The sequence below is a fragment of the Danio aesculapii genome, chromosome 11 (genome assembly GCF_903798145.1).
Source record: "Danio aesculapii chromosome 11, fDanAes4.1, whole genome shotgun sequence".
Classification (NCBI taxonomy): Eukaryota; Metazoa; Chordata; class Actinopteri; order Cypriniformes; family Danionidae; genus Danio; species Danio aesculapii.
In genome coordinates, this window is record NC_079445.1 from 14,094,131 (window position 1) to 14,107,951 (window position 13,821).

A 13,821-nucleotide genomic window follows, 5' to 3' on the forward strand; every position below is an offset into this window, starting at 1 on the left:
TATGAATTATTTCACTGTTAATTTACCCTTTAGATGCATTAACTTATTGCCATCATATGAAAATACTGAACATGTACTTGGCTTTTGGCTAAACAAATACCTTCTTTAAACAATCCACTACAAAATAAAATCAGAAAGAGCTATATTTACATACACATAAACAAGAAAAATCTACTCCTAAAATGTCTGTGAAGAAATCAGCCTTTTCAATTTTATTTGAACTGCTGTAATCAAGTCATATTAAATAACTAACTCAAGTAAAGTGCTTAAAATTGTGTGAACAAACAATAATTTTGTGTTTACTACGTTTATAGTTCTCTAACACTATTTATTACAAATTACATTTGCATATACTGCATGTACAGTAATTAGTGTTTGAGAGTATTTCACATCACCCATTTTAACAATCGGAAGAGACTTGCAAATCAGCCACATACACGGTAGCATGTTCATTAAGATACAGCCTTAAAAACCAGCAAGAGTGGTGCCTATTGAAAAAAGGGTTGTAAAAAACTGCAAAACATAGATACTGTCCAATAGCGATACAACCTGACAGTTGTAGATGTAGGTAATTTGTCTTTTTACAAATACAATCATATGAATTATTTTACTGTGATTTATCATTAAGTTCATTAACTTATTGCCATTATATGAAAATACTGAACATGTACTTGACTGTTGGCTAAAAAAACACCTTCTTTAAACAATCCACTACAAAATAAAATCAGAAAGAGTTATATTTACATACACATGTAATTAGAATTTGAGAGTATTTTACATCACCCATTTTAACAATCAGAAAAGACTTGAAAATCAGCCACATACGAGGTAGCATGTTCATTAAGATACAGCCTCAGAAACAGTTGCCCACAAGCAGCACTCTATGTTTAAGAATAAAGCTATCAGTATCAATATTCCACACATTTGACCTTGTAACTGCCCCTGTGGTTGAGAGAATTCTTCATCATAATTTAATATCTAGGTCAAACTAGAAAAGGTTCCATACACTCTTCAAGATTGAAAGTTTAACAAAGCTCTGAATAAACTCTAACAATAATTAGCCAACATGACACAATTACATCATACACACAAACAATAATTACATCAATAACAAACATCAGTAACAAAATGACAATATTTTCAGAAAAAAAAATGCTTTTATTCCATATATTTGGCTGTCCAAGCAGTGTCAGAATGTATGAAAACAAAGCAGATGCTTAACAATGTAAAAAGTAAATGTTTAAATCATTTGAATATGTTTGATAATGATTATGATAACGATTTTATATTTATTACAATCACTTCTTTTACTTAATATTTTAAAGAAGACATCTCAGATTATTCACATTCAATACTGATCAAAGTAAAAAAAAAAAAGGAAAAGAGTACATATTTAAAGATTTTATAAAAGTCTCATATGTGTGTCAATCTTGTTTTAATATTTAATCAGTGTGTAAATTTAAGTAATATGTATTTATTAAATTACACATTAACTCCATGCTATTTTCATGTTCTATCATTTTTGGATTTTTAATAATTTCAATTAATCTCAATAATTTTACATCACATTAATAAATTGTAGTTTAGTCTTAGAGCCTACTTGACCTCCATTTAAAAATGAAAAACAAGTTATGTATATATGAATGTATTATTTTCAATTCATATTTCCATCATACACAAAATATCACATTTAATCACAATACAAAAACAATGAATAGCTTTCCATAAAACCCCATTTTTTTTTTTATTTCAGCTTGCCCTGATAAATGCCCTTTACCTGTCAAATACATACACACACAGTCTGTCAATCAGATTTTTGAAAACGGTTATTCAGAACATAAAATGCTCTATATTTTAATAATCATAAAGAACCACTGCAATATTTATCCAGTACTGCAGTGTCAAATTTTTCATCAATGCATTTTAAATAAATAAAATCAAATAACTCGATAATACATTTCCATCTTTTTTCTTATTGTCCCCCCATGAGATATAGCAAAGGAATTCTGAAAGTCACTATAAGCCTTTGTCACACAGAAAATAATGTATTTGAAAATGTTAATCAGAACATCAAGTGAACAGAGAACAGGGCTGAGAACCTGTCACATTCACAAAGACATTTCACACATCTAATATAAACACGTGAATCCTGTTTAAACTCACAATATAACCAATGGTAATCTTCCCGTATCCTGATCAGCAGCTGGTTCATTCACAGCACTAAAGATAAAGGCTTTCAATGCTCTTATGTGACATTTTTTTCAGCAAACAACTAAACTGAACATATCGACTTACTAAATCCACTATATAAGTAAATAAAAATATATACTATTTAAGTAAAATGTGACAGTCCACTGAAATGCACTTGGTGAAACATTAATAAATAAATTTAAATAAATTGTAAATACATTTATTTAACATATTTTTCTTTTTTTTTGCTCTGCCTGTCAAAGTAATCTAGAAAATGAAAATTCTGAGGCTCACACACAGCTCAGTTAGCATACCAATCATGCTTCATACACCATAAACAATACCTTTCTACAATTAATCTACTTTTTGATAAACAAGAAAACTAACTAATCCTCAAACAAAAAGGTGTTTAGTTTATAATATTTTTACAATGTTTTACATAGCATAACATACACAGTTAGTAGAGTATGTGGCAGATGTCGAGTGGGCCTCATAAGTAAAACATTTTAACTCGATTACGATTAATAAACGATTGTTTTATTTATTTATTTAATTTTTTTCCCCCTCATATTTCACTGACAAGTTTTGTACAGTAAATGTGCTCACAAATTACAAGTGAGAGATTTTTGAATAAAGGGTGCATTACTTGATTTTAAAATAATTGAAGGAAACACACACTATCTACTATTTATGATTATTTAACATCAACGTTGAACAACTGAAATTAAAGCACACATTGCCTAAATAACTTAAATAAATAAATTATAAAATAATAATAAATGAATTAATTATTTTCACTGTTTTTCATATTAAAAGCTGAAAATAAGCATGATCTCTTCTAAATAAAACAACTCTTAAATATCCTGTAAATAATATTTTAAACAGTGCATTTCTTGCATGTTCTGTAAACAAATATTTTAATGTAAATAATAACTTTAATGAAATGGGAAATATGCCGTCTCAAGGCATCACTTTTGAATGTAGGGAAAACTAAGGCTTAAGAATGGGTTCATCGTCCTATTTGACCAGAGATCAGATATGGTGGCAAAAAGGCCTCAGAAGTATAAATCAGCCTTAACCTAGCAGAGTGGGATCACATGACTCCACATGCGGTAGGGAAAGTAATTGAAAGAATTGTCCTGGAAAAAAATTGATCGATTGATCGAGATAGGCTCTGAATGTCGATTTCAATTACTTTTCAATTAATCGCCCAGCTCTAATGTGTACAGTTGAAGTAAGAATTATTAGCCCCCCTGAATTATTAGACCCCCTGTTTATTTTTTTTTTCCCAATTTCTGTTTATATGTTAAAAATATATAGCTTAAAGGGGCTAATAATTTTGACCAGAAAATGGCTTTAAAAAAAGCTGAAATAAAACAAACAATACTTTCTCCAGAAGAAAAAAATATTATCAGACATACTGTGAAAATTTCCTTGCTCTGTGAAACATAATTTTAGAAATATTTAAAAAGGAAAAAAAACTTCAAAGTGGGCTAATAATTTTGACTTCAACTGTATATATAACCTGAAAACAGTTATATATATAGTTGAAGTCAGAATTATTGCCCCCCCTGTTTATTTTTGTCCCCAATATCTGTTTAACGGAGAGATTTTTCAACACATTTCCAAACATGATAGTTTTAATAACTCACTTCTAATAACTGATTTATTTTATCTTTGTTATGATGACAATAAATAATATTTTAATTGATATTTTTTAATTTTATCTTATCTAGGTTAATTAGGTTAACTAGGCAGGTGAGGGTAATTAGGCAAGTTATTGTATAACGATGGTTTGTTCTGTAGACTATCGAAAAAAATATATAGCTTAAAGTGGCTGATAATTTTGTCCTTACATGGTTTTAAAAAAATTTAAACTGCTTTTATTCTAGCCGAAATAAAACAAATAAGACTTTCTCCAGAAGAAAAAATATTATCAGACATACTGGGAAAATGTTTTTGCTCTGTTAAACATCATTTGGGAAATATTTGAAAAAGAAAAACAAATTCAAAGGGGTCTAATAATTCTGACTTCAACTGTATATATATATATATATAGCAAAATCTAAAATTATTGTTTTAAACAAAACTTTAAAGTACATAAAATTATTGCAGCATATGCTTTTTTATAACTTTTCATAGTGATGAGCATAAATGTAGTAATTTTACTTATTAGTGCAGAAAAGAATATTAAAACTATTCATTCTTTCTTTAATTTTTTCCTCGGCTTAGTCCCTATACTCATCAGGGGAATGAACCGTCAACTTATCCAGGTATCTGTTTTACGCAGCCGATACCCTTCTAGCTGCAACCCAGTACTGGAAAACATCCATACACACTCATTCACACACATACACTATGGCCAATTTAGCTTATTCAATTCACCTATACTGCATGTCTTTGGACTGTGGGGGAAACCGGAGCTCCCGGTTTGCAAACTCCACATAGAAATGCCAACTGGCCCAGCTGGGACTCGAACCAGCAACCTTTTTGCTGTGAGGTAACATTGCTAACCACTGAGCCACCATGTCACCAGATTAAAATTATTTTTAAAAATAAATACATCTGTTGATAAGACACTGTATAGTACAAAAAATATTATGTCATCTCAAGACTCAACCCCACTGCTTTCTGCAAACATCTGACAGCCTATCCTCCAAAAAAAAAACACACTTAAATGCTTCAGATGATCTCATCCTTAAGAAAGATTAAGAAACATGATCTCGGAAACATGCTGATTTCTAAAATATGTTCAAACTCAAAAGAAAATATTAGTATATTTGTGGGATAATGCTTTTAGAACAAACTAAATAATGACACCCGAAAATGTACTTGCTTTTAGCTTATTTGAGGACAATAATAAATTAAAAGTAAAATGAATTTAAGTTTGTTCCTCATAATGCATGGTACTGTTTTATATAATAGTCTTATTGGTACTGTATAATGCTTTTAGCACCACTTTAATTGTGCTTTATGCGTAACAACAATAGTTTTAAGCATTATAAAACCTCCTGTACAAAAGACCTTTGAACAAATCATTTCACATATTATGACCATACCTACCAACACTCCCGTTTTTCCCAGTAGTCCCCGTATTTCAGACCCATCTCCCGCCTAACTCCCATATTGTTCTGTCTCCTGGAAAACTCACGGAATTACACCCCCCCCCCCCCCCTTCACTACCCCCCACTCAGCTTTTTGTTACAATGCGGCTTGCTTTTTGGTTTAGTCCCCATTCGCACCAACCCAACATTCAACCATCTTCATACCCGCTCCCCGTTCTTCATTTCGTGCACCCCCCTCGGATAAAATCTCCTGGATTTTATGATCAGAATGTTGGCAAGTTTGATTATGACTGAGACAAAAACATTGTCCTTACTTTCTAAGCAAAGAGCAGAGTGTATTTCAGAATAAAACTCACTCGAAGAGAGAAAAGAGAAATTATACATATGTGGATGGACATGACCCAACAATATGTGCGTCAACAGAACTAAAATAGTTCCCGCTTAACTAAGGCAAAAATAATAATGATTATTAATAATAATAATAATAATTATTATTATTATTATCAAAATGATTATCATTATTATTATTATTTTAATATGTTAGAAAAATGTGCAAAAAAATAAAATAAATATGAGTAACAGTATTATTTATATTATATATTATTAATTATAAGCAATGATTATTATATTATATTATATTATATTATATTATATTATATTACATTCATTTTCGTCTTAGTCCCTTTATTAATCCAGGGTCGCCACAGCGGAATATACCGCCAACTTATCCAGCATATGTTTTACGCTCTGGTAAACATCCATACACACTCACTCACACTCATACACTCATACAGCCAATTCACCTGTACCGCATGTCTTTGGACTGTGGGGGAAACCGGAGCACCCAGAGGAAACCCACGTGAACGCAGGGAGAACATGCAAACTTCACACAGAAACGCCAACTGACCCAGCCGAGGCTCGAATCAGCGACCTTCTTGCTGTGAGGCGACAGCACTACCTACTGCGCCACTGCGTCAGCCATTATATTATATTACATTATATTATATTATATTATATTATATTATATTATATTATATTATATTATATTATATTATATTATATTATATCATTTTAAAACAATCTCATCCAATGGAGGGCTTTCTGGCTTGGTGTGTCTCACAAATACTGTAGAATAAATGAGAAAGTCCTTGGTCCTGAGAGAGGCAAAAGTCCCAGGCTAACTTGACCCAGAACCCAAAAGCATGTGAATAAAATTACAGAAAGACAACCTTTGAACCTATGCCTCCTCAAATTTGATGTATAAACCGAAAGTAAAATGTAACTTTGAAATCATGCATATTGTCTGCTGTTTGGGGTAACATCCACCCATGAACGCGCACCTACCTCAAATCAAGTTTGAGCTGCCTGTGTGCACGTGACTGTCAATGTGCTACATGAATGTGGGTCAGGCATTAAAATTTATGAGTAATACAGAAGGCACGGTGACGTTGTGATTGGGGCTGTTGCTGGGTATAAAAACAGACAAGAATAAAACACCACACAAAAAAGTGAGGACACAAGGGTGATAAGGTGCCCTGTAAGGTCCTGGGAATTAATACTGGTTTGTGTCTGCCGCAAAAAAAAACAAAAGAAATGATTGCATGAACACTAACTATAGCGTAGCCTACACAGAAAGCATTTAGGCTGTTGCTTTCTAAAAAAAAATATATAAAAATATAATTATATTAATCCATAAGCTCGGGTGATTTTAAACTTTCTGAAAGCAGATGAAAAGATCATTTAAACTTAAAAATGCAAGATAATTAAATCACTGTTTAAAAACTTTAATTAGTCTTTTTCAAGACATCTGGTCTTGAAAAACAAGTAAACCATTCAAACCACTCAAGACTAAAATATTTAGCTTTAAAACACAAGCAAGCTTGCATTTATAAACATCAACCTTGAATGTTGTCTTCGCTAATGATAATGCAGGAGAGGGTTATATTACTCATGCAATTAAAATTAAAATCAATGAAAAGCACAACCATTCACATTATTCAGTGACTTAAGGTTAATTCTAATCTGTGGTATTTTTACTTTGATACCCACTGAAAGCAAAAAAGCCCATTCTGACTCATTTTATTTAACTTTGAACCTAGACTACTACTTAAACAATTATGAACTGATTAATTAATTTTAAACAAATTGATCTGAAAATATATATATAGTTTTTTTTTCACAACTACTATAATCTTTAATTTTATATTGGAGCCTTGTAAGACTTCTTACTATTAGTATCAATTCCCTCGATTAACTAGTGCCGTATTACCTGCCTACAATATTGGATGTTTATTAGTACTTATCTGATAATCTGATTTTATTCTAGATTGCTAATTCTACTCAATACCTAAACCTAACTGCTACCTTAATAACTATTAAAAGCAGCGAAGTATGAGTCTTTTGAGGTTAAAAGTCATAGTCAATAGTTTATTAATAGCGAGAATTGTACCTTAAAATAAAGTATGACCTAAAACCTTTTGATGCAATTTGTGCAGTAATCCCATGCATTTAGCATGATGAAACCTTTCTTTCACTGATAATCATTAGCAGATGAATCTAAGGTCCAGCCATAAATAGCACTAACAGAATGAAAGCATTACAAGCGCTGACCTATAGACCTCTGTAACTGAATTTCTCCCAACAGTTCCCCAAGAGGTAACCCATAATCTCTTATGGAAAACCCCAGTGAGGCTGCATGACTCAACACACACATCTTAAAAAATGCACTGTTGTTTTAGCAAGTGGACACAGCTGACCACCATTCCCAGTGTAATATGATTTCCAAACTAACGAATTCACTGTGCCCAGAGCGCTGTCAGTTTAAGTGCTCTCCCTCACTGTAGTTAGTGCGCATTAATGGACGAGGGTCACCGGGAAAAAAAACAATGATTATATTTATACAGTTTAATGGATGAGTAAATTTGATTAAACCGCTGAACAAAATGCCGATCTCAGGTTAAAGTTGCAATAATTCACGGGATGGACAGCAATTAGGTTGTTGCAATGGCTTTTCTCTTAGAGTGTTCTCCTACAAAAAGGCAAAATTGTTCCCTCAACTCTCGAGATGGAAGGTCACAATAGCTAAAGAACTACTCGGTCATGCATTGTGAAATTTGAGATATTTCATTCTGGATGAAAGTAGATTGTAAATTTCAACCCGCTCATTGCCTGAAATAAATTTTAAACACACAAACAGAATGAATGCACAAAAAAGTAATATAAGCTTGCTGAATCTTAAGCGTTGCTTAAAAAAGGAAAATCAATGAATGTCAGGCACAATAAACTGGGAACTGGGTGCAAATTCAGCATGACATAGATCAATTAAAAAATAACAAAATAGATACAAATAATTCATCACCATTTTTCCATGCATAACCGTGACTGTTTTTGAGCAAACAAATTCAAAAGTCTATTCAATTACTTCATAATGCAATGAAGATGATCCTTATCCTTAGTTATAACAATAATTTGTCACTAAAATTAATTACGTTCAGCTGACAGGTTTTCTAACCTCCATATTTCAACAAAAAGTCAAATTGTTTTAGTGAATAAATCATAATTGTCAAAAATATATACTATACACATCCTGCTCCAGACCTAAAAATTTACATCTGAAAAAAAATGAGGGGACTGGGGGTGTATTAGGGGGAGGGGGGATTCCTGGTTAATTCTCATAATTCAACTGAATTAACCCCATACTCCATTTTTTGTTTCCAGCTACACCATATTCCAGAGGCAAGTGTGAGAGTTCACAAAATGGCGGACAAATCCACAAACTGGGGCAGGACATGGTGCAATGCCACCTACAGGAGCTGAGCACTGACACAAGTATCCAAGGTCAAGTCATTAATAAAAGTATCATTTTCACAAAAGAGGTTAATGACCCCACAAGAATAAAATCCATGTGGATTCAGATTCCAGACCAAATCTGGGTCTTGCCCTTATACAGGAATCCTCTGACACCAAGCATCTTTCATAACCTTGAAGAACCAATTACACTGTCAAAAAATGGCGTAAAACATAACCATACAAAGTAAGAAATGTACCACACTAAAAATAAATAAATAATAAATAAAACAAAATAACTAGTATAATGTAGACATGTTAATAGAAAGCCCTTCAAAACAGAAAAACCCTGATTTTTGAACGCTTTTAATTGCGTATTTTTCGACAATGAGTTAAAAAAATTAATCAATGAAAAACGCATTTCAATTAATCAAAATAAACAATAATAATAATAACAAGTAACTAAACGTAACTACCAATCTATTAAAAAGTAAAATTGCTTATTGGTAATTGCTAATAAAAACTAAATGTAATGGAAGCATTCACTGTAACTATTAGCTGCTCTACTTGAAAGCTAAATTCAAACCTGACCTCCTCCATTGTGAAAATGTCCGAAAGTGCTGCATGACGGTGTACCCTATGTGAAAACTCACTTTTCAGCCAAATAGCTTTTTACCTCACCATTAAGCCACAAGGGTTAACCTGACACCTCTGGATTTAATTAATACAGAACAGAAATTTATTTTATTGTATTTATTTATATTCTGATTGGGGAGATTTAGAAAAGTGATTTCAGACTCACACTCCTAATTGAGCCTCATAACAGGCTCAAACTGTCGAGGCCTTATTTCAACCACAGAAGACGGAATCGCTTGCCTTTATGGTGGTGTGCTGTAAAACCACAAATCTCAGTGAAACCCACAAACTCTAATTTGAGATTTTCATAGAGCAAAAATGCACATCTGCCCATTTATGACAATCCTAACCTTGAAGATTTGATATTTCTCATAGATCTACGGGCAGACCGGTGAAATCAATAGCAGGGGTTAAGAAACTCTAAAACCTAATAATAGAATTCGCACATTCACAGGGGGAAGACCCATCTTAGTTTAGCAGTTTTTTTTTCCCTGGCATACAGCAGACATAGAGGTGGAATAATGGAGAACATATTATCTAGACAATGCAGTAATCAGTGATGTAAATACTGTACATGGAATATGAGATATGCTGTTTCCTTTTTGGTATAGGGGTCTAAAAATTCTAAAATAAGCTAAAAATAATTATTATTTAAATTACTCTATAATAAATATAATGCTTAAAACAAAAGCCATTTACTTTTAATTATAAAGTACCATTCAAATTACAAAGAATGAATCTATGTGAAGCACATTTCTTGAGGGAAAGAAAATATTAAATTATTAAAAAAAACATTTATAAACTCAAGAGGAAAGACTTTATTCAGCATTTTAAGATAGACAGGGGGAATTAAGTTAGTTAAGATTTCCTTCTCTAAATCTTTGTTAACTTCCCTTCAAAAAATGGGTATATACAGTGTCCTTACAATAGAAAAAAGCAACAAACTTCAAACCAAAGCTCAAAAAAATCTTTCTAAATTCTGCATAAAACTATTTATGAGAACAAATATGTGTATACTTCTGCATAATTACTCATACTTGTTAAAACTGTGGCATGTATTGTATAAGTTTGACTGTGAGGTTGCACAAAGCTACATCCTCTGCCAGAAACGGCCTTTGAGAGCGGTCTGATGAAGGGTGTTCAGAGAGGGAGGCTTCATCGTAGACTATTTAAACCATATGGTGATATGAAACAAAAGGTCTACTGTACCCACCTACAGAAAATCCATGGAGATACCAAAACAAATCTTCAAAAGCTGACAGAATATCACTTTTGTAGCAAATTTTGGTTATCAATCCCACGATGAAACACCACAAAATGAAGCACAGAATACAGCCCTTAGTACCTCATAGCAGACACTATGTGTCAAACAGTAAGCATGCAATAAATGAGGCTATAAAGTTACAATGTGCTCATAGAGAGGCTGATTTTGTGAGAAGCCCAATAAGTACTTTCACATGGAACACACAAGATGTTAAAATAGCACCTAGTTGAGTCCATTGAGTGCATATTTCATGGTTAAAAGTAAAACTGCACTTGAAGCAGTCAAATTGAAGACTTTCAGTGTCTCTTAATGTTTTGAACTAATTTCAATGTGTTCTTGTATCTTAAACAAAAATGCATGTTCTTTATTATATATTAAATACGTCCTTCAATGAATATATGGGCCTGACCTGATCAACCTTCAAGCTGATTTTGGAATAAAATCTGTTATTTTATTTAAAATGTATTATTTATTTATTTTAGAAAAGTTGACTGCATAATTAAAATGGAAATTAATTTACTACTCACAAGATATGTCTATTGTATTTGTAATATTGTATATTATATCTTTTTTATTTCACTTGTTTTCGTAGTAAAACTGTTTTCTAAAATGCTCTGACTGTAGTGCAAAATTCGAAACACTTAAGTACTATTTAAAATTAAGTAAATAAATAAAAAATAACAATTAAATAACATTATATTTTAATAAATTCAATAAAACTGTAATAAAGTTTTTTTTCTTTTTAAAAATCTTTTATCTTGAAAGAATCTTTAAATAATAGTTGTTTTCTGTTTTCAAAAAAAAATAATAATAATAAATAAATATAGATATGCTATAATACACTTAAAGCAACAAAAACAAATGCTAAACGGGCCAGTGAAACTGGGCTTAAGTGTAGTTTTGAAGAACTCGGTTAAGACCTGCCAGCCATGACTTTGCGATAGCTTTTCTCACACTTCTTACAGTAGTTATACGTTGAGGTGGTGGTTCTTACCTGGGATTGGTGCTATTCCAGTAAACTGCATATCGGTCTGAAATGATCTTACTGTCATCAGCACACACGGTGATCCAAAATAAGAGGACAGCCACGAGAAGTGTCAACTCCATCTGATTAACTATAGTAGAGTTCTTGTCCATAATATCAGCGCAAACGGGGAAAATATAAAACTTCAATTGATAATATGCTTTTTAAGAACGACCATGTGCGGCAGCGTTTATTCAGAAGCATCACATTCTTCTGTGAAGAAATACAAGTAGTCAAAATTCACTGAAAGAACTTCTCACGGTGGATCCATCTAGCATCTCGACTTCCATAGCTTGAGATGTTTCCATGACAATCGACGAAAGAGAGGCGCTGCATGATAAACTATAACATCGCTTACTTCTCGCGTCCATTATTTCTTCCTGTGGCTTTCAAAAACTTTTCTTGGACTCGTAAAAAGTGGCCACAGAGTTACCCCCATTCAAGCGAAAATGTACTCGCTAAAATCCTTATTCTTCTCCACACATGCGCGTGGTCCTTTTCTCTGAATCCAATTGAAGAGAGTCGGTCTTCTCTATCACCAGTCAATGAAAGGGGGAAAAAATCTGCCACACTTCTGTGTAGAACTGCCGTATAAAAGTTATATTGGTTGCTGGCTCATTACGCGTTCACCGACGCGATGCTGAACCAATACACGGCGCATCACGCGCAAAGTAGACGCTGTGGCGCTTTGAACGTCTCTTCTGCACGTAAACAACTTGCTGCTCCTCACAGTCCGTCGCTTTCATAAGTGTGAAATTTCATTTTCAAATCTCTCTCTCTCTCTCTCTCTCTCTCTCTCTCTCTCTCTCTCTCAGCAGATGTCTCAGCTTCTTCGCTTGTCTGTCCTCGACTGCGGGGCGGAGCTGCTTGGAAGAGGGACTGCCTGGACCTACACACTAAACTTTGGATATATTGGCCATTAGGAAGGTCATTAAATGAAATTAAACCTAATTACAACTCGCATTAGATAACAAATGATAATTGCATCGCTGTGTAGGTGTTTGACATGTTAAACTTTGTTGTTTCTGTAGGCTATTTAGCACTAGGTCTAGATTAAACTGTTGGCAAATCAAACAATATGCCAGCTGTAATTACCAAAACTTTAGCTATTACAAGTATTACTTTGTGACGTTAATTTCACAGTTGTGGCCCTGGACCACAAAACCAGTTTTGCACTGGTATGTTTGTGGGGAAAGCCAGACATACTTTGAGAATCAAACTTAATGGTTTTTATTTTATGCCAAAAATCATTATAATATTAAGTAGTCATCATTTTCCATGAGGATATTTTGTTTATTTTTCTATGGTAAATTTGGTACAAACATTTTTGTCTAGTAAAATGCATTGCTAAGAAGTTAGTCTGAACCAATTTAAAGGTGATTCACAATGTTTCTTTTTTTAACCCTCAGAATTTCAAATAGCTATATCTTGGCTAAATATTGACCTATAACAAACCATACATCAATACTTATCTATAAAATTCAATTCCCAAAAATGTACACTTATGACTGTTTTTGTGGGTCATAATAACAAATAGGGCCTATATTTTACAGTTGTTTAGTCATTACTTTTAAACTTTTAATTTAATGTTTAAATTAATTTTGTTTTCTAAATTAAAAAACTTATTCTTAATAAATATTTGAAATTATGTTGAATTTGAGCTAATAAAATGTTTGTGTCAGTTTGTATAAAAAGCAGTGGGAAATAAAAATGACATACTGTATGTGAGCTGATTCACAGTGTGCTGAAAAGAATCACCATCAGTTCTCACTCATTTGTGAGCATGGTCACTGCTTACGAGACGAAATCCTCTGTTTGAGCCACCGGAGAGTTAATTCATCTTCTGAATCAAGAAA

At 32.6% G+C, this 13,821-nt stretch overlaps 1 protein-coding gene across 1 annotated transcript in view; it reads right to left on the reverse strand.

Annotated features, from left to right (window-relative positions):
- The window catches only part of LOC130237215 (ephrin-A2-like), a 231,565-nt gene extending 218,840 nt beyond the window's left edge, over window positions 1-12,725 (reverse strand). Inside the window, exon 1 of the mRNA XM_056468088.1 lies at window positions 11,936-12,725. Coding sequence (XP_056324063.1) covers window positions 11,936-12,078 — 143 coding nt within the window. The 5' untranslated portion in view covers window positions 12,079-12,725. The remainder of the gene's footprint in view (window positions 1-11,935) is intronic.
- Between the last annotated feature and the right edge of the window lie 1,096 nt (window positions 12,726-13,821).